Source organism: Rhinatrema bivittatum, chromosome 5 (genome assembly GCF_901001135.1).
Source record: "Rhinatrema bivittatum chromosome 5, aRhiBiv1.1, whole genome shotgun sequence".
NCBI classification, from domain to species: domain Eukaryota; kingdom Metazoa; phylum Chordata; class Amphibia; order Gymnophiona; family Rhinatrematidae; genus Rhinatrema; species Rhinatrema bivittatum.
Window position 1 is genome coordinate 337,186,948 of NC_042619.1, and position 22,707 is coordinate 337,209,654.

Consider the following 22,707-nt stretch of genomic DNA (forward strand, 5'->3'; position numbering starts at 1 on the left):
CTTACTTCAGAAAAGGGAACCAGGAGAAAATCCTCTTCAAATAAGCCTTAAGATACAAATCCCCACCTTGAGCTTGTTTTTTCTTGCTTTCTTCAGGTCAGAGGGCATCCTCAAATTCCATAGGTTTTCACGTCCTTGTCCGGCATCTTTCCTTTCTAGGGTTTGGTACCTCTGTGGTATCTATTTCTATAAACTCCGCACAATCTGCTCCCTTCTCCAATTATTTCCTCTTATTCCCCCCCCCCCCCACTCCCATGACTGCCTCTCATTTAACTGTAGCAGCAAAGAAGATGTTTGAGTTGGAAGAACAACCCTCCCTACTCTCAAGACTTCCACCCCCAGAGCAATTGTCTTCCCAGAAACCTTTGGGTTTACTCAGTTACCTTTAAGGGGCTGGAAAATATAGTTTAATCTCCTATTCTTAGTGTATATGCCTTGCTCTGGGGGTTAAATGAGAATGCGTCTTGACTTGGAAATCATACCTCTTTCCTCACAAAAGCCTATTCTCCTTTGTGCACATGTAGTCTAGGAATGAATGTAGGTAGCACAATAGCTTTATTAATATGAAACAGATACCACTTTCGGAAAGTACTCAAGATGAATACTATAGTACTCAAGATGAATACTATAGTATAGTACTATAGTACTCAAGATGAATACTATTACTAATACTAATACTACTTCACGGTATGGTGAATATAAAAACAGAGTCTGCAGCTCACTTAGAATTAGTGGGCATGCTTCCAATAGACCAAAATTCCAGTTTAGCAGAAAATCGTTGGGAGCTGATTTGTAGCCGCTTGGATGCATAGCGCAGAACTTAACACATTGACTTCTGAGGCAAACAAGTCAATCACCAGCTTTCCCCAGTGACCAAAGTCATTCATGGCGGATTCAAGGACTCATATAGTTGTAACACTCTGAGGCGGTTCAACAGCATTCTAGATTCCCAGAAAGTAGGTCACCTAGAGATGGGCATTATCATGTCCTGCACATGGACCATATTTGGATGGCCTCCTGGTGTAGGATGTAAAAACCCGTATTTCCCTGCTCGTTTGTATAGAAATGATCACTTGGTTGTCCATCTGGATTAATATTCTCTTTCCCAATGAAGGTGAGGAAACTCTCGGAGCATAGTACAAGGCTCACAGTTCCAGGTGGTTGATTTGTACATGATTCACCAATGGGGACCACAATCCTTGAGTCCACATCGCACCAGTGTCTTCCCCACCCCCCACCTCTTTGGTGGAGGTTTCAATAGAAAGTCACTTGAGTGAGAGATGCATCTTTAAAATGTATAGATTCATCTACCACTGAAGAGGTGCACTCACCCCAAAGGTCATAGAGATTGGGTTCAAGAACTGATTCCATTGGCTTCGGAGACCCCACCAAAGGTCCCATATGTGTAGACAGGTCATGAGGTACCATATGAACCACAACCATCATGTGACCGAGAAAAACCAGGACAGAACTTAATGCTCATTCTTGAAGGAAGGTCCTTTCTAAGGCCATCAGTATGTTACAATTGGATGCCCGCGGATCATCCTATGGGCTACAACTCTTACCTCCAGGCCGAGCTACTGCCAAGACCACTTCTGTGAACATGGCGAGACATCACAGACATGCGGCAGATGCTGCCGCTCCAGCACTCTCTCCTTGCTACACTCCTTAGGCATGCACATCACTCAAATTTAAAGGGACCGCAGCAGGAAAAGCCCCACAGCCCCTGAGAATGTCATCATGAGTCCTGGCCTATAAAAGGCTTTTGCCTGCCTTCAGTCCTTGCCTTGGTAATAGGTCAACCTGCTTCCTAATAGTGTGAGTTGCCAGTCTCTTCATGTCCTGAATTCCAGGTCCAGTCTTTGTCTTCGATTCCGGTTCCACTTCCAGCCTCCTTCAGTTTTCAGCTCCGGCAGTCTTTGACCTGGTCTGCAGCTCCAGGGTCTTAGTCTCCAGCTTCGGTGGTCCTGGTCTTCTCGTCAGACCTTGCCATATAATCAGGGAGCCCAGAAGCATCAGGGTCCCTGATTATACAACTCCATTATTCTCGGATAATTTAACAAAAATCACTTCCATCCTCATTATAGGACGAGAAGGCCCTAGCATGGGCCTCAACCCTACGGGAGCCGCCAGATCCTTTGCTGCAGAACAGCAACAGTTTGCTGAGCTGTTTAAAACAGTTTTTGAGGAGCCCAGCCGCATGACTATCACAAGTTCTGATTTACTTCACCTTCGACAAGGCACACTGGCAGAACATTGGCAGACTATGCCCTTTAATTTAGAACCCTGGCAACAGAGTTCAATTGGCAGGAAGACTGTCTTCTTACTATCTTCCTTGAAGGTGTCCCTCCTCGAATTAAGGATAAGCTTGCTGCCCAGAAATCGTCCACCTCACTGGAAGTGCTCATTGACCTCTCAGGAAAGTTAGACGCATCCAGGAGCGAGCCCAAGAGGGTCACTCGGCAAAGAGGTGCGTAGCCTGGACACCCTTGTTTGGCCTGATTTTGCCACGCCAGTGACCTTGCCACCAGAAGATCCCATGCAATTGGGCCACTCTTGTTTGGCACCCAAGAACAAAAGAAATGCCATACTGAGTCAGACCAAGGGTCCATCAAGCCCAGTATCCTGTTTCCAACAGTAGCCAATCCAAGTCACAAGTACCTGGCAAGTACCCAAACATTAGATAGATCACGAGCTACTATTGCTTATTAATTACTGTAATAGCAGTTTATGGATTTAACCTCTCAAAACTTATCCAAACCTTTTTTAAACCCAGTAACACTAACTGCTGAAACCACATCCTCTGGCAATGAATTCCAGAGTTTAACTCTGCGCTGAGTGAAAAAGAATTTTCTTCGATTTATTTTAAATAAGGTACTTTATAATTTCATGGAGGGCTCCCTGGGTCCTTCTATTATCTGAAAAAGTAAATAACCGATTTACAATAGCTTGTTCAAGTCCTTTCATGATTTTATAGACTTGTATCATATCCCCCTTCAGTCATCTCTTCTCCAAACTGAACAGCCCTAACTTCTTTAGCCTTTCCTCATAGGTCAGCCGTTCCATGCCCCATATATCAATTTGGTTGCTTTTCTCTGCACTTTCTCCAGTGCAGCTATATCCTTTTCGAGATGCGGTGACCAGAATTGCACACAGTATTCAAGGTGCGGTCTCATCATGAGGCAAAACATAGGCATTATGACATCCTCCGTTTTATTTTCCATTCCCTTCCTAATAATTCCTAACATTCTGTTTGCTTTTTTGATCACTACAGCACACCTAGATCTCTTTCCTGGGTGGTAACTCCTAAGATAGAACCTAACATTGTGTAACTACAGCCAGGGTTATTTTTCTTTGCATCACTTTGCACTTGTCCACGTTGAATTTCATCTGCCATTTGTAAGCCCAATCTTCCAATCTCACAAGATCTTCTAGCAATTCATCACAATCCGCTTGAGATTTAACTACTCTGCATAATTTTGTGTCATCCGCAAATTTGATCACCTCACTCGTCATACCCCTTTCCAGATCATTTATATATATATTAAAAAGCACCGGTCCAAGTACAGATCCCTGAAAAACTCCACTGTTTACCTTTTTCCACTACGAAGACTGACCATTTAATCCTACTCTCTGTTTCCTGTCTTTTAACCAACTTGCAATCCACAAAAGGACATCGCCTGCTATCCCATGACTTTTTAGTTTTCTTAGAAGCCTCTCATGCAAGACTTTGTCTAACACCTTCTGTAAATCCAAATATACCACATATACCGGTTCACTTTTGTCCACGTTTATTCACCCCTTCAAAAAAATGTAGGAGATTTGTGAGGCAAGACTTCCCTTGGGACAATCCATGTTGGCTGTGTCCGATCAAACATTGTCTATCTAAACGTTTTGTGTTTTATTCTTTTTAACAGTTTCAGCGATTTTTCCCAGCACTGAAGTCAGGCTCACCATTCTATAGTTTCCTGGATCACCCCTGCATCCCTTTTTAAATAAATATAGGGATTACATTGGACATCTTCCAATCTTCAGGTACATCAGATGATTTTAATGATAGGTAACTCATTTTTACTAATAGTTCTGAAATTTAATTTTTTAGTTCTTTCAGAACCCTGGGGTGTTTACCATCCAGTCCCAGGTGATTTACTACTCTTCATTTTGTCAATCAGGCCTACCACATCTTCCAGTTTCACCGTGATTTGGTTCAGTTGATCAGAATCATCACCCATGAAAACCTTCTCCAGAACAGGTATCTCTCCAACATCCTCTTCAGTAAACACTGAAGCAAAGAAATTGTTTAATCTTTCCACGATGGCCTTATCTTCACTAAGTGCCCTTTAACCTGAAGCAGACAACTTGGCCTCTGCTTATACTGCGTAGCTCAAGGCCACCTCTTAGCTCAATGCTCGGAGAGAAGAAAACTTTGCCATGTCCAGAGTCACCTGGGCGAATGACACTAGGCATGACTACCTTGACTCCCCAGTTGCTCATGTCAGTCACGTTGCAACAGTCTTCCATCTGTTTCTCCCCTTGGGTCCTTGTGGACTCCGGCTCTGGGGGGAATTTCATGAAGCAGGAGCTTGTAGATCTCTTCTGAATTCCTACTTTCCCCCTAACTCCTCCTCTGGAACTTTCGTCCATCCATAGAGCCACTCACATTACATGTTTGCCCCTCAAAACACAGAGACCATTAGCCTCCACATACTGACCACAGCCATAAGACTAGTTGTGTTAAATTGAAGCTGGTGTTGCTGGAGCTACGGTGGTAGCTCCAGCAACACCAGCTTCAATTTAACTGTCCCGTGCCAGATTCTACCAATCCAGTGAGGACCTAGGTGTACCAAATTCTGTATAGACTCCAAAGAATCATCCTGCCCGATGATCATGGCCTCCGATCTTCCAAGAATTCTGACCCCATGTAAGGAATCCGAGAAACAAACTGTTCCTCAACATCTCCAGGAAAATACTCTTAAGGAATTCTACAAGCAAATACAAGCTTGGGACAAGGGAGGTCTGAGCATGAGAGTTTGGAAAGAAAATACAATTGTGCCAAGAAAAAACTTGGGTCATTTATCATTAAGAAAGTTGAAGAGATACAAATCCTGCATAACCAACTTCAGCAAGAAGGAGAGAGGAACTCTATACTTCTGTCTAGTCCTATCAATCCAGATTATGGAAAAGGATTAGATTTATTTATTTTATTTATTTATTTAAGTTTTTTATATACCAACATTCAAGACGGTGGTCCCATCATGCTGGTTCACAAGAAACAGGGGTGAAACTTTACCATTTAACAAAAGTGCAGAAAAGCAGTTACATATAACAAGGAAAACAATAACTTGGAATGAGAAGGGAAATGAAGATTAGATAGTAAAATATATGTATAAATAACATTGTGAGAGATGGCTATTAACGCTAATACTAGCGTAGCTTGTTGCATGAAGGGGGATTAGATGGGGTTGGAGTTAGGAAAGGCCTGCGTGAACAGCCACGTTTTGAGTCTTATCTTGAATGTTGAGATGTTGGGTTCCATTCTAAGATCCGGGGGAATGGAGTTCCATAATGTTGGACCGGCTGTGGAGAATGCCCGATCTCTAAGCGTGATGTGTCTGGTAGTCTTGGCTGGAGGTACTTGAAGTGATCCTTTGTAAGCATCTCTTGTCGGTCTTGTGGAATGGTGTAATCGGAGGGGAATATGGAGATCGATTGGGGCTAATTGATGGATGTTTTTGAAAATGGTGAGAATGGCCTTGTAGATTATTCTGAAGTGGATGGGCAGCCAATGGAGGTCCATCAAGATAGGTGTTATGTGTTCTCTTCTCCTGGTGTTGGTGAGTATACGGGCGGAGGCATTTTGTACCATTTGTAATGGTTTGGTGTGTGATGAAGGGAGACCAAGCATGATGGTGTTGCAATAGTCCAGCTTTGCGAAAATGATTGATTGTAGGATCGTTCTGAAGTCATGTGTGTGGAAGAGAGGTCATATTCTTTTCAGCACTTGGAGCTTGTAAAAGCAGTCTCTGGTGGTTTTGTTGATGTTAGCTTTCAGGTTTAGGTGATTGTCAATTTGAACTCCTAGATCTCTCACTTGTGTAGTGCTTGGTACGGTAGGATGAGTGTATGTGATGGAGCTGTTTTCTGGAGTGATGAGTAGAAGTTCCGTTTTTGATGAATTTAGTATCAGGTTGAGACTTGTAAGAAGTTGTTTGATATTTTGGAGGCAGGATTCCCAGTGCAACATTGTTTTTGCGAGCGATTCTTCGATGGGGATCAGGACCTGAATATCGTCAGCGTAGAGAAAATGTTTGAGACTGAGGTCAGTGAGAAGTTTACATAAGGGTAACAGATAAATGTTAAACAAGGTAGGAGACAGGGATGAGCCCTGAGGGACTCCTACGGCTGCGGGGTGTAGAGAGGATTCTTTATTATGAATCTTGACCTTATAACCTCTGTTGCTGAGGAAGGTTCTGAACCATGATAGGGCAGTGCCTGAAATACCTATGGCTGATAATTGGTTGATGAGAAGGGAGTGATTGACCGTATCAAATGCAGACGAGAGGTCGAGTAGTATCAGAAGGAAGGCTTGTCCTTTGTCTAAGCCTAGGATGATGTGGTCAGTCATAGAGATGAGGAGGGCTTCCGTGCTTAAGGTTTTACGGAATCCGTATTGTGATGGAAATAGAAGGTTGTTGTCTTCAATGTGGTTTGAGAGTCGTGAGTTTACCAATTTTTCCATTATCTTGGCTATGAATGGGAGGTTAGCTATCGGTCTGAAATTGTTAGGATCGTTTGGGTCGAGATTTGGTTTTTTGAGAAGGGGTTTGAGTGAGGCAAGTTTGAGGTTGTCCGGGTAGAGTCCTTGTGTGAGGGAGCAATTTATGATGTCTGCCAGGGATTTGGAGATAGATTCTGGGATTGCTAGTAGTAGTTTGGTTGGGATGTGATCCGAGGGATGAGAGGATGGTTTCATTTTCCTAAGAATTCCTTGGATCTCAGCGGATGAAGTTGTGTCAAGTTCTTCTAACCGAGTGTAGTTGATTGAGGGTTGAGGAGTAGTTAGTGGAACAGTGGGGTTCGTGGGGAGCTGCGATAGGAGAGTATTGATTTTGTTGTTGAAGAAAAGAGCTAGTTCTTCTGCTTTTGATTGAGCTTGGTCATGTGTAATCTCTGGTTGGTTTACTTGTGTGAGGTTGGCTACATAGCTGAAGAGGGCTTTGGCATCGAAAATAAGGTCGTGTATCTTCGAGGCGTAGTAGTCCCTCTTGGATCTTAGGGTGTTTGATTTGTATTGATGCAGAGATGCTTTGTAGATTGAAAGGGTGATGGTTCCTGGGTTTTTGCGCCATTTAGCCTCATTTTGTCTTAGTTGGAGTTTGAGCTTTCTTAATTCTGCTGAGAACCATGGCTGTCTTTTGGAGGAATTCTGGTGTGGTTTTTTTGTAATAAGAGGGCATAGCTTGTTGGCTATAGTTTCGGTGATTGTGTTCCATGATCAAAGTGCTGCGTTCGGATCTGTAAGGTCCAGTTGGTGGAGTAGTGGAGATAGGTGATTATTAAGGTCTTCATGGGAGCAAGTTTTCCTGTATTTGAAGGAGGGCAAAGGAATGCAAGCCGGGTTGGTATCTTTTATAGAGAATGAAGTAGTTATGAGATAGATGTTTCCTCTCCTGTGATGGGGACTGTCCTTCTCAATACAGCCCAGGAGGGGCTACCCCTTTGCTTGCGGCTCTACTTCTGTCCCTGGAATTACATGAACTAGAGGAGAAAACCAATCATTTAGTTGTGGAAGCTACTACCCGAGCCAAGAAAAAACTCAAGTTACAGAGGAAGATTTCTTCACCGGTACCCCTGCAAACACACTGCCTCACAAGGGAGGCACTTTTACGATTGGTGATCCACGGGACTTCCCATAAGCCACTGCTCTTCCCTCCAGCCCCAGGCCTGAGCTAATGCCACTGATGTCACCAAGGCCGCTTCCGCAAAAGAGCCAAGACACCGCTGCTTCAGAAAATTGTTCACTTGACTCCTTAGGTGCATATGCCACTCGCTGATTTAAAGGGACCACGGCGGGAAATGTCCTGCAGGCCTAGAGAATGTTATCAAGAGTCCAAGCCTGTGAAAGGCCCTTGCTTCCCTTCGGTCCTTGCCTCGGCAACAGGTCAGCCTGCTTCCTACCAGTGTGAATTCCCAGCATCTTCGTTTTTGAGTCCTGAGTTCCAGTTCCAGTCTCGTTCATCTTATGTCTTCAGCTCCAGCAGCCTTAATCTTTGTCTCAGCCTCTGTGGTCCTTATTTATTTAGGGGTTTTTTTTATATTCCGTTTTTCGGCACTTCAAAATGTACATCAAAGCAGATTACGTTCAGCTACTATCTTCTCATCAGACTTTGTTGTTGCCTCTTCAGTTCTTCAGTGTGCTTCTCTTGCTTGTTCTGCTCCTCAGCTAGCCACCCTGCCTATCCGTCCCTCCTTTTCCTTTTGGATGGATACTTGATATTGAGCTCTTCCTGACTCCTGAACCAACCTGACTGCTGTCTGCCTCCAACCATAGCCTACCACCTGATATACCTTGTCTTTTCCTGTTTCAAACCTGCTACGTCCACTGATCTCACCACAAGCAGAGGCTCCCACTAAGGCCTGCCAGCCTCGATACCCAAAAGCTCAACCCAAGGGGGAACTTGGGCTGCTAAATGCAAAGCTCCAGTTGCGCCTCTGCCTTGACCAGGTCTCCCTGCTAATGGCGGGATCTTCCAAGGCTCTTCCCTGCAGGTTGCGTCAATTCTGCCTCGTCCCAAGGGCCCTCGCTCGCAACACAGTAATGTGGCTTTTTCGACAGGAATAATTGCTTTTTCCTGAAGCAAGCTGATCCAGACTCCTATGAACTGAATTGAGACAGCACTAGGTTTGACTTAGCAAAGTTGACCAGGAAGCCCAGGGACTGGAGGAGCCATATGGACTTGGAGGAAATCCAGAACTACAGACCGAGATGAATCCATTACCAATCATCCAGGTATGGGAATATGCAAACTCCCTACCAATAAAGCTATGCGACCACTACTGCAAAGCATTTCAAGAATATCTTTGGTGCCTCTGAGAAGCCTAAGAGGATCACCTCATATTTGTAGTGCACCTCCTTTACTACAAACCAGAGTAACTTCTGATGAATAGGAACATGTGCATACGGATCTTTCAGATCCAGAGCACACAACCAACCCCTTGGTTGAATGAAAGGGAGAATCATCTGGAGGAAGTTCATCTTGAACATTTCCCAAACTAGCAGCTTGTTCAGTCTTCACAAGTCCAGTAGAGGCATCAATCCCCATGAATTCTTGGGGGGATTATAAAATCCTTGTCCACAATACTGGAAAGGTACAATTTTGACAGCCTTCAGTAGAAGGATCAACTCCATCTCCAATTGTAGTTGAACAGACTGAGAAGGGTAGGAGCTGAAAACCAAAATTCTTAGAGTTGGAGCAGTAGGAGAGAAGCATAAAAGATAACCATATTCCACAATTTTCAGGACATTTGGTCTTTGATGGAGCCTTTCCAGAAGGAAAAACTGAACCATTCTCCCTACTACAAAAGGTGGGGAGGCAGGTCTCAGAGCCATCAAAAAGTGGTGCCCAGCTCAGTCTGTCTCTGCTGTAAGTCTTGGCATGACACCTTTCCCTTTGCAGACCTCAAGCAGACAGCTGCTCTTGCTGATGAGTGAGAAGAGCTCAATAACCCTGAAATAGGCAGAAGGAGTTCTATGGAAGAACAGATGTTTGTTTAACTTGTTAACTAAGCTGTTTCTTTGTATTCGACTAAGGAATTTTTTCCTGCTTTTTCTGTTTCACTGTAAACCGGCATGATTTGCATTTAATGCAAGAATGTCGGCATATAAAAGTAAATAAATAAATAAATAAATAAATAAATAAATAAATAAAAGAAGAAGAAAAAAGTACTGCTTGGTCTTCCAAAGTCATCCATTAGACCATTGCAGATCTTGCAGAATTCTGCTGCCAGGCTCATTTCTGGCACTAATAAAAGAGATCATATTACTCCTGTCCTCGCTGCTTTACACTGGCTGCCAGTCGAATTTAGAATTAAATATAAGACTTTATGCCTAATACACAAAGCAGTCTATGCAGAGCAAGTAGACTGGATGCATGCAGTCATACGCATTCATACCCCACAACGAAATTTGCGGTCAGCTGGCAAAGGGCTCCTTACAAGACCCACTATTGCCACTGCCAGACTCACTTCTGTTAGGGAAAGGGCTGTGTCATTGGCGGGACCAGGTCTTTGGAATTTGTTACCCACTGAATTAAGACTCCAAAGTAACTTAAAAGAGTTTAAGAAAGCATTGAAAAACCTGGTTGTATGTACAAGCATTTCAAGTAGAAGCCAGTTAGGATTCTGCCATAGTTTCTTTTTTTTTATGATTTCCATTTTTAAATTTGAGTACTTTAATGTGTTATATAATGTTATATAATTTTAGTATTTTTATGAATGAAATTTTTATTTATTTTTATGAATGGTTTAATTTTCAGCAAATTGTTTTTTTAAGAAATATTGTATTTTATGTTTTTTTATGTATTTTATGTTTTTTTTATTTCTTGGAATATTGTAAACCGGTGTGAAGGTATACACCAACATCGGTATTGAAAAATAAAGAAATAAAATTAAATAAATAAATACTGGTGTCAGTGAGTGCCACTTGGACCCTGTCACATTGAATGATGATTGTAGGATTGATTGATACTCCTTATTCAGGGCCATTGTATCTTGAACATTTTCACCAAACAGGCTATCTCCTGTACAGGGCACAAACATGAGACAATCTTGTACGACCTCTCAAAGGCCTCTCACCTGCAACTATGTAAGTCTTCAGGACTCTATTGAAGCCACCAAAATCCTAGCCACATTATCAAGAGCTTCCTTTAAGGAATGGATAAGGTACTTCTCACATTCCTCCATATCTTCCACTGATTGGCGGAAGTCTGCCGGTTCTGGGTCTGACAATTCCGTCAAGAGTATTAGCTTCTGGACACATTTATACAAATGGTACCATGTAGAGCTAGTGCGCCGCAATCCAGGCGCTCAGCATGGAACCCTGAAAGACCTTCTTCCCAAATCCACCACACACCTTCGGTTCCTTCCGCAGGAGCATATCAGAATGATCACAAGTACACTTAGCAAACGTTAACAGCAATTCCACCACTATGAAGTGGTATGGTAATTGGACCACCCCAAATCACTGGGCAGTCAGCACTAAATATTTCAAGATCAGCTTATAAGACACCGAAAGGCACAATGTCATGTCCTTATCTGAAGGTCCTGGAGAAGTTTTTGAACTGGGATAGCTGCAAAATCTGCTGGGGGCTGAAGAAATTGAAGGAGCCTGAAGACATCTGTTCTCATGTCCTTTCTAATAATGACAGTGTCTTTGCCAGCTTAATCAAGAATCTGAAGCAGAAGAGATCATCTGGAGTGCAGGTATGCTGTGGCAAGTCTGGAAGGAGATACGACAGAATACCCATGGAGTCCTCCCTAATAACGGAGTAACTCTAAGCCATGACTTAAGATGATGAAGGCAGCAGCCAAAACAAAGACCTCTGCTAGATCAGAGCAGAAATATACAGGAGACATTAAGTGTTATGTTTGTTATGTTTATTAAGTTTTATATACCGGTCTTAGACGGACCTTCACAACGGTTTACAATTAGTATGGAAGCAAGGAAATACAATACATCAATTAAAAATTACAAATATCAAATAAATAGTTGAAAGATAATAGCACAAAAATGTAACATTTCTTTCTCCCTCTGTGTGAAGAATCTCCCCTAGAGGAGATGACTCAACCACTTCATGGTGAGGACTTGCTCTCAATACCAGAAGCTCTTGAAATGAAGTATACATCAGGATAGAATTTGGAGCAGCCTGCTATATTTTAAAGTCTCCTCCATCTTGGACAGGAGATTCTAATTTTCTGTCTTCAAGGCTTAAACAGGCAATGAAATTCTTCACTAGCTTCAATAACTGGGCTCCTACTAATGGGGAAATCCTTTGAGCTAGAGTTGGAGAGACCTCCTCTTCAGAAACCCAGATCAGCTCATTCTGACAAGATTGTAAGTAAAGCTGAAGACCAGTTGGAGCCACAGCTGCTTCTGTTTTAACAGCAGCTGGCTCCAAGACGCTCCACATCAGTTGCATCAACACCATCCATCAATTAGGACCTCACTCTATAGATAGTGCCGGAAGCTTTCTGCACCATGATATCCATCATAAGACTCTTGGACATATGTGCCAAGGGCTTTGCTATTATCAGCAGTGCCATGATCTATCATGCCTAGCCTATCATAAGAAATTAAAAAAGAAAATGTGCTACCAGGATGAAGGGGTATGGAGAAGGGTAGGACTAAAAACTAGAGAAGAAGCACTAAACAGAAAGTGAACAGGTATTTTCCTTTATAATTTATTTTCAGTGCAACACAGGCACTTTGGATAGCTTTGTTGTTTTAAATTTGGTAGCTCAGCCATCCAACTCAAAGTGCTCCTAGTGGGTTAAAACAAGAATTAATAGGGGGCGCTGTAGCGCAGCGAATGGAGGTGGTCGCATGAGTGCAGAGCTCCGTCCTCCGAGGCACGTAAACCCTTACAAATAGAGCATTTTCAACTTTTATCTGAACACCCCGGCAGAGCAGATTGATTACAACTGCAGCGTTATACAGCTATGGCTACGAAACGTAAGACAACGGACCTAAAACAATTTTCTTATGAAAAAATCGCGCCGATGCAGGGCCTAGCAGACCACGAGGAAGCCGAGCTCAATTTACCTAATGCAGAGCCTCCGGATGACGAGAATGGCGGCGATACCTCGTTCGAATCGCAATCCGCTTCAGAGTTGCTTACTAAATCAGACGCCCGAAACTGGTTTATACTTTAAGTTCTGACATGAAGCAGTTTCGCAATGAGATGATGGCGGCGGTTGCTGAGTTAAAAGAGGAAGTCGCATCGCTCGGCAATCGCGTCAACGACGTCGATGTGCGGGTGGAGGGACATGGAGAGGCCCTCAACCATTTGTCTGCTCAACAAGTTCATCTTACCTCTGAATTAGCCTCCTTAACGGAGAAATTGGAGGACTTGGAAAATAGAAGTCGTCGCTGCAACCTCCGTATCAGGGGAGTCCCAGACACGCCGGAGTATGTGGATGCCACTCAGGTAGCACAACAAATTTGCTCCCATGTTCTAAATACAGCAAATGAAAGCCCCAGTGATACTGCTCTTCAAGCTGATGGGATAAAATTAGAACGGGCGCATCGTGTGCTGGGCTCCCGTAGGGAGCAGCGAGCCCGGGACCTTGTTATATGTTTTCATAGCTACCAACAGAAAATGCAGGTCTTTGAAGCGGCGAGACGCACAAAAGAGGTGAAATGGCAAAATCATGACATTGCTATTTTTCAGGATTTAGCTCCTCTCACCCTGAAGAAGCGCTATGAGTTTCGTGAGGTCACCTCAAATCTTCGCGAGTGTGCCATTCGCTACCGCTGGACATATCCTTTCGGGCTACAATTCCAACATCAAGGTGTAACCCACCGGGTGAAGATGTTGGAAGAAGCCGCTGAGGCCTTCAAGCAAGCACAACTCCCAACTCAATTCCAAGCCCCTAAAATGGCGGCGGCTACTACCAAGCTGGATACTGTTCCAAAATGGCAACGCGCTGCCAAAGGGGGTAGAAGGCTTCGTCGTCAGCTGAACACCCCTCCGCAAACTGACGGGGACAGGGGCTGAGGGACTGCTTCATGCCCAGAATGGGTTAAGGAGCCATCCACAACTCTGGTTAGCTGTCTTGTTGGTTCATTTGCTGTTCATTTGAGACAAGATTGTTCATGCTGGGACACACATGTTTCATCTGTGCACTATGTTTGCCTTAAAGTTACTGTTTAAGTTAGCTAGTATTTTAGCTCTCTTACTTGGGTTTACTCACTCATTGCATATTTTCTCTGTCTTAGGAGGGGGGCGGCAGTATCTGTGCCTCTGCTAGCTGCTCAAGTTCGGATGTGCGAGCTCCCTAGGAGTGGGGTTTTCCGCAGGATATTTGCGGACCAAAGTTGGACTTTTGGGTTAAGCAACGATTTTTATTTCTGCTCATTGGATCTATATTGTGTATCTTGGTCAGGGTTACGTACTGGGGACCTGAGGGGTCATGGGTCATATGCTTTAATCATACCTCTATGAAATAGGAGATGACTTCCCGTATTATTTCTCTTAAAGTAAAAGGGTTAAACTCCCCTCGTAAAAGACAGCTTCTTAGACGGGAGTTAAATTCGCAGCGTGCGTCAATTGCCTTTATACAGGAGACACATGTTCGCAGGCACCATACTCATCTCTTAGTGAACCCTTCATACGACCATGCTTACTGGGCCGAGAGTACTAAAACCTCTCGCTACACAGGGGTGGGTATCCTCATATCTAACACTTTTGTCTTTGACCTCCTTTTCAGCAAATGTGACCCCTCTGGCAGATATGTCCTTCTCAAATTAAGGGTGGGCAAGCACACATTCACCCTCCTGAATGTTTATTTCCCCAACACCAATCAACTTTCCTTTTTAGAAGAAATTGATGGTTTGCTATCCTCTTATGTGGAGGGTGAACTTGTCGTGGGCGGGGATTTTAACGCCGCTAAAGACCCCAAAATGGATAGCTCTTCACAAACTGTAACAGCTCAAGGAATGAGACAGGCTTGGCATCAGTTTCTGGATAAGTGGTGTCTGGTGGACGTTTGGAGGCAGAGATTTCCGCATTCTCGCTCCTATACTTTCTACTCAGCCCCACACAGTTCTTATTCCCATATAGATTATTTGTTTGTATCTGCCCACTTTCAAAACGCTATCATACAGTCTGATATAGAGCCTATGACATGGTATGACCATGCTCCCATATGGATAGAAGCACAATTTGGCGATTTGGATCAGGGCTATCGAGCATGGAGACTTAATTATAGTCTATTGAAAGATAATGAGTTCAAAAATAGCATATCCACACACCTCCAGGAATATTTCTTACATAATCAGGTTGATGGGGTCTCTCCCTCCACGGTGTGGGAATGTTCAAAAGCGTTTATTAGGGGAATGTTTATAGCCAGGGCGGCCTTTTGTAATAGGGAGAGGGAGTGGGAGCGTGCCTCTCTTTTCTCTACCATAACCCTACTTACTAAACAACATATGCACACTGGTTCTCCCACTGTCTATCAGAAACTTCTACTGGCAAAGGATCGCCTTCGCTCCTTAGATGATGCGGCTATTAGTCACAGTATGGCGCTGTTAAAGCAACAGTTTTTTGAGGGTGGCAACAAGGCGGGGAGGTACCTTGCCCATAAACTCAAGGCGGCGAGATCCCGGACTCTGGTTGCCAGGATCCATACCTCCTGTGGTTCTTTGGTGACGGCCTCTGAGGACATACGCCAAGCATTCACTGATTTCTATGCTCACCTTTACACAGGAGATACTCAAATACAGGATACTGATATACAGGCATACCTAGACTTGTTGTCATTGCCCACACTGACTGAGGACCAACAGACATTTTTGGACAGGCCCATCACGCAGGTAGAGGTGCTGGCGGCCATTAAAGCCTTAAAACCTGGAAAGGCGCCTGGTCTAGATGGCTTTACTGGTGCATATTACTGCAGTTTCACCTCTCACCTGGTGGGACCCCTTACTGATTTTTTCAACTCACTCAGGGAAGAGGGCCAGATAGATTTGCACGCCAACATAGCGGGGATATCCGTTATCGCTAAACCTGGCAGGGACTCTACCAGGTGTGGATCCTACAGACCAATATCACTTATTAATGTTGATCTGAAGATTTTTGCCCGGGTTCTCGCGGCCCGCCTTAATGGCGTTTTGGCCTCTTTAGTACATGCTGACCAGGTGGGTTTTGTACCAGGCAGATTGGCGGCAGATAATGTTCGGCGTATAGTGGACATTGTTGACTTTGTTCAGCATTCGCGTACGCCGGCAGTGTTGCTCTCACTCGACGCTGAAAAAGCGTTCGATCTAGTTCATTGGCCCTTCCTATTTAAAACGATAGCCCACATGTCATTTGGCCCTTATTTTATTAATTGGATTATGAAGTTGTATCATCAGCCACGAGCTTGGGTGAAGGCAAATGGGAGTTATGGCGTGTCTTTCCCAATTGGTAGAGGAACGAGGCAAGGGTGCCCGTTGTCTCCCTTACTCTTCACTCTGTTTTTGGAACCCTTTGCCACTCGGGAACGGGGTGCTAGGGAGATAGCGGGAATACGGAAAGGTGATCACCATTTCAAAATCTCCCTCTTCGCTGATGACATTATGCTCACCTTGACAGACCCTTCTTCCTCCCTGATGGAGACAATGCAGGAGTTACGAGCCTTTACAGCAGAATTTGGTCTTCAAGTTAATTATGAGAAATTGGAACTCCTTAATCTTAAACTACCTCCGGCTACAGTCCAGACCCTACAATCTCAGTACCCCTTTCGGTGGGCGGCTAATACTTTAAAATATTTGGGAAATCGAATAGGAACTCATTCCACACAGTTATTCCAATTAAATTATACACCACTTTTGCTGTCCATCAAAACTAACTTACATACTTGGTCACGCGACACGCACTCCTGGCTGGGTCGTATAGCAATTATTAAAATGAATGTTCTACCCCGTTTGTTATATTTTTTTAACACCATTCCCATATACCTCTCCAATGCCATTCTTACACAATGGCAACAAATAATCTTTGGATTCATATGGCGAAAAAGACCACCACGAGTGGCTAGAACCACTTTGTACCTTCCTAAGAGTAGGGGAGGTCTTAGCGTCCCAAATTTGATATGGTACTTCTGCGCGGCCCAACTTAGGGCCTTGGTAGTTCTACATAGGGGAGGGGCCCCACCACAATGGGTTGTGCTGGAGCAAGTCTTGATTGGGTCACTGCCGATCTCAGCCTTGCCATGGCAGCCTCGCAACACGTGGGGATTGCTGCCCTACTTACCTATGGCCCTGCATACTACTCTGAAAGTATGGTCCCAGTGGAAAATGTGCTTAGTTGGTAAGGGCGATTTTACCTTATTGACCCACCTATTCACTAACTACTTATTCCCTACTGCATCTCTGACTGCTGCTTCTCGGGGGTGGCTCAAGGCAGGCTTATCTTGTTTAGAGCATGTTATATATCAGGGAGACTTGATGTCAGTGGAAGAACTGTGTAAATGATACAACTTCCCGGCAGTGGATTTCTTACTTTATGCCAAACTCTCTTATTTTTTGCGGCGAGCGCGAAGAGCTGGTACTGCTCATCTTACTGGCTCCCTATTCGAAACCTATTGTTTATATCCTTCCTCTGTGAGAGGGGTAATATAAAAAATTTATACACTTTTAAATAGTAGACAACGAGGCCCACTCACGCAACAGGTCGCATGGTCGGTTGATTTTGGACGTGACCTAACGGCTGAGGACTGGGACACTATTTTTTCACATGCTTATAAATGTTCCATTTCTTCGGGACTACAGGAAAACTGCCACAAAATGATACATCGGTGGCATTACCCTCCGGTTAGGTTACATCGTTTTGCCCCCTCAATATCTGATTTATGTTGGAGAGGCTGTGGCATGCGGGGCACTTATCATATTTGGTGGCAGTGTCCCCTGGTTACACAATACTGGTCCTCATTGGTTGCATGGATGAAAGATGCCCTTCAGATTAATGCTCATATAGAACCTTGGCATGCACTTTTAACATTACCTGTTGAGGGGCTGGATAGGGCGCAGAGCCGGCTAGTCCAGCAAGTTTGCATTGCAGCCCGCTCTGAACTTGCTCGGATGTGGAATAAGCAGAATCCTCCTAGCTTAGCCCAAGTGCAAGCACGGTTACACACTTACTACCAGATGGGTCGTCTTACAGCAGTGCATCATGACCGTCTAGGAGTCTTTCAAAAAAGCTGGGCTTCTTATACTAAATGGTTGGGGACTCTGACTTTCTCTGCTCTTGCTGGCGCTATTCTTATTGCGTCAATTGCTGGGATCTTGATATAGCTTCTTTACCCATGCCCTTTTAGCCCATAATCCAACAATCCGTTGTTGTACCCTCAGTGCATATTTTCCTGACTACTTCATGTTTACTGTCCAAATGTCGCCACCTTAGGGGTTGAAATTAGACTGGCTGCCTCAATGTGCTATTTTTATTTCTATTTGTGTCATTTCGTTGCTTGGGGGGAGGGGGGAATATGGGACTTATTTTGTATTTTGTATTGTACATTATGCAAACCTGTCTTATGCTTACTATGTTGTAAAATATGACCAGATGGTTGATGCACGCCTGTTAGTTTATTTATCATGTTCACTTGTTGTGCTTATTTCACTGTCTGTGCCAATAAAAAACTTTAAACATAAAAAAAACCCAAGAATTAATCACAATCAGGCCGATACAGTACAGTGCGCTGTTAACCCGAATTTCGAAGAACGTTTCACGCGCTAGCTTTACCCCTTATTCAGTAAGGGGTAAACAGCGCATCAAAAACGCGTGTCCCAACCCCCCCAGAGACTAATAGCACCCGCAACATGCAAATGCATGTTGATGGCCTTATTAGTCATTCCCGTGAGATAGAGTAAGTAAAATGTGCAGGCAAGCCGCACATTTTACTTTAAGAAATTAGTGCCTACCCAAAGGTAGGCGTTAATTTCTGCCGGCGCTGGGGAACTGCACAGAAAAGCAGTAGAAACTGCTGCTCTGTGCACCCTCCGACTTAATATCATGGCAATATTAAGTCTGAGGTCCCAAAAGTTAAAAATTTAAAAAAAAAAAAAATATTTAAAATCAGCCCGCGGCTCGCAGGTTCAAAACCGGACGCTCAATTTTGCTGGCATCAGTTTTCTGAACCCATGGCTATCAGCGGGCTCGAGAACCGACGCCGGCAAAATTGACCGTCAGCTGTCAAACCCGCTGACAGCCGCGCTCCTGTCCAAAAAGAGGCGCTAGGGATGCGAAGTGTCACTAGCACCTCTTTTTACCGCTGACCCTAATTTAAATATTTTGTTTTAGTGTATCTCGCGCACACAGGACACTGGCCTGAGCCCTCGCCCGCTCTCCCGTGATCTTTACTGTATCGGCCTGAATAATAGCTATTACAAATAAAATCCCTTCAGTACATAACTAAAAACATCAGTGCAAAATTAATAAGATACAATAAATAAACTTAAATCAACATGTTATAAATCAATTTATAAAAATAATCCAGACCTCTTCATCACCTAAAATTCCCATAACTGATTTTATAAAGAGAAAGAAAAAATTCCACTCACTGTTAACCAAAATTAGCTTTTTCACAAAAAATGTCCAAATTTCAGCTATTTACAGTTTAAGCCCAGGAGCTCACTTATTCCCAATTGCGAAAGGAGGCATGTGGCAACTGGAGTTTAATGGAACACAGTCAACATGGATTTACCCAAGGGAAGTCTTGCCTAACAAATCTGCTTCATGTTTTTGAAGGGGTTAATAAACATGTGAATAAAGGTGAACCAGTAGATGTAGTGTATTTGGATTTTCAGAAGACATTTGACAAAGTCCCTCATGAGAGGCTTCTAAGAAAACTAAAAAGTCATGGGATAGGAGGCGATGTCTTTTCGTGCATTACAAACTGGTTAAAAGACAGGAAACAGAGAGTAGGATTAAATGGTCAATTTTCTCAGTGGAAAAGGGTAAACAGTGGAATGCCTCAAAGATCTGTACTTGGACCGGTGCTTTTCAATGTATATATATAAATGATCTGGAAAGGAATACGATGAGTGAGGTTATCAAATTTGTGGATGATACAAAATTCTTCAGAGTAGTTAAATCACAAGCAGAATGTGATACATTACGGGAGGACCTTGCAAGACTGCAAGATTGGCTGATAAAATTTAATGTGGACAAGTGCAAGGGGTTGCATATAGGGAAAAATAACCCTTGCTGTAGTTACACGATGTTAGGTTCCATTTTAGGAGCTACCACCCAGGAAAAAGATCTAGGCATCATACTGGATAATACTTTAAAATCGTCGGCTCAGTGTGCTGCAGCAGTCAAAAAAGCAAACAGAATGTTAGGAATTATTAGGAAGGGAATGGTTAATAAAACGGAAAATGTCATAATGCCTCTAAATTGCTCCATGGTGAGATCACACCTTGAATACTGTGTACAATTCTGGTCGCCGCATCTCAAAAAAGATATAGTTGCGATGGAGAAGGTACAGAGAAGGGCAACCAAAATGATAAAGGGGATAGAACAGCTCTCCTATGACGAAAGGCTGAAGAGGTTAGGGCTGTTCAGCTTGGAGAAGAGACGGCCGAGGGGGCATATGATAGAGGTCTTTAAGATCATGAGAGGTCTTGAACGAGTAGATGTGAATCGGTTATTTATACTTTCGAATAATAGAAAGACTAGGGGGCATTCCATGAAGTTAGCAAGTAGCACATTTAAGACTAATCGGAGAAAATTCTTTTTCACTCAGCGCACAATAAAGCTCTGGAATTTGTTGCCAGAGGATGTGGTTAGTGCAGTTAGTGTAGCTGGGTTCAAAAAAGGTTTGGATAAGTTCCTAGAGGAGAAGTCCATTAACGGCTATTAATCAAATTTACTTAGGGAATAGCCACTGCTATTAATTGCATCAGTGGCATGGGATCTTCTTAGTGTTTGGGTAATTGCCAGGTTCTTGTGGCCTGGTTTGGCCTCTGTTGGAAACAGGATGCTGAGCTTGATGCACCCATGGCAATTTTCTATGTTCTTATTTCACCAGTCACCAAAGACAGGAAGGAGGCTCATACAGCACCAGTATATCTGGGAAGATAGATGGGGGCTAAGAGTATGGAAAAAAAGGTCTGTGCAGATGTTCCTCCTTCCCACCTTCCAAACATGTTTTTGTTTTGAAAAATAACACTTGGGAATAGAACATAGATCCCTGTTATAGAAAACCATACACCTCATACATACGTCTTCATGAGCTTCGATGTCCCACTGGGTAAATTGGAATCCCATTAGAGAGGGACAGATCTGACGCTTCTCCGCACATTGTAGAAGGTCATCTAGATAAAGCAAAAAAATAAATAATCAGCACTGGATCAACTCATTCAGGTTCACTCATGTCACTCAAAAAATACCATCAGTAAATAGAAGATATAACTAGAAAAAAATTAAATTTACAACTTAGAACTTTTTTTTAGAAACATGACAATTAAAACTAGACTAAACAAATGTAGAGATTACTTACCTGATAATCTCCTTTTCCTTAGTGTATGCAGATGGACTCAAAACAAGTAGGTATAGTGTGCTCGCGCTAGCAGTTGGAGACGGATCTGACGTCAGCACGGATACATATAGCCCCGCAGGAAGTGCAGCAATTCAGTAATCTTCCTTGCAAAAGCTGTATGGATATATGTGTAACTGACCGATCGATTAAATGAACAGGATTACCCTGAACGATTGATAGTAGCTGGAGACCGCCAGCGTTCCCAACCGGAAGGCGTCGACACCCGGCAGGGTGGATGCCCTATCATAAGAAAACATGGCTTACCGTGAGTCGGTGAATCCCCATGTATACCGGCAGCCGGGCGGGATGCTGAGTCAATCTGCATACACTAAGGAAAACGAGATTATCAGGTAAGTAATCTCTACATTTCCTAGCGTGTAGCAGATGGACTCAAAACAAGTGGGACGTACAAAAGCTACTCCCGGACTGGGTGGGAGGCTGCCTAAGGTCCGTTCAGGATTGCCCTCGCAAATGCTGTGTCCTCCTTGGCCTGGACGTCCAGACGGTAGAATCTGGAGAAGGTATGGAGGGAGCACCACGTCGCCGCTTTACATATTTCTGCAGGCGACAGTATCCTAGTTTCTGCCCAAGAGGCCGCTTGCGCTCTTGTAGAGTGAGCCTTGACCCGTAGAGGTGGTGGTTTTCCCGCTTCTACGTAGGCTGCCTTGATAACTTCTTTGATCCAGCGGGCGATGGTTGCCCGTGAGGCCTCTTACCCTTGCTTCTTCCCACTGTGAAGGACGAACAGATGGTCCGTCTTTCGTACTGCTTCTGACATTTCCAGGTATCTGGACAGGAGTCTGCCGATGTCGAGATAGCGTAGTATTCGACCTTCTTCCAACTTCTGCAAACCATCCGTGGTAGGCAAGGATATGGTTTGGTTGAGGTGGAAGTGTGAGACTACTTTGGGTAAGAAGGAAGGAACCGTGCGAAGATGGATAGCCTCTGGAGTGATTCTGAGAAACGGATCACGGCAGGACAGCGCTTGTAGCTCTGAGATGCGGCGTGCTGAGCATACGGCCAGCAGGAACACCATCTTCAAGGTTAACAAATGGAGGGACAGGCCTCGAAGGGGCCTGAAGGCGGGTCCCCACTAGAAATTCCAAAACTAGGTTGAGGTTCCACAGGGGCATTGGCCACTTCAATGGCGGGCGAATGTGTTTGACTCCTTTCAGGAAACGTGAAACGTCTGGGTGTGTGGCAATGCTGTTGCCGTCACTCCTGGGAACGTAGCAGGATAGCGCTGCCACTTGAACCTTTATGAAATTGAGGGACAGACCCTTCTGAAGTCCATCTTGCAGGAAATCCAAAACGATAGGGATTTTAGCGGCATGTGGACTGGTGCTGTGAGTGTCGCACCAGGCTTCAAATAATCTCCAGATCCTTATATAGGTTAGTGATGTGGAGAAC

The 22,707-nt window shown here is 43.9% G+C and overlaps 1 protein-coding gene across 1 annotated transcript in view; it reads right to left on the reverse strand.

Annotated features, from left to right (window-relative positions):
* Positions 1-22,707, reverse strand: part of NCAPH (non-SMC condensin I complex subunit H) — a 704,755-nt gene that overhangs the window by 329,041 nt on the left and 353,007 nt on the right. The window contains 1 exon segment of the mRNA XM_029604457.1: positions 20,982-21,073. Within this exon segment, the coding sequence (XP_029460317.1) occupies positions 20,982-21,073 (92 nt within the window).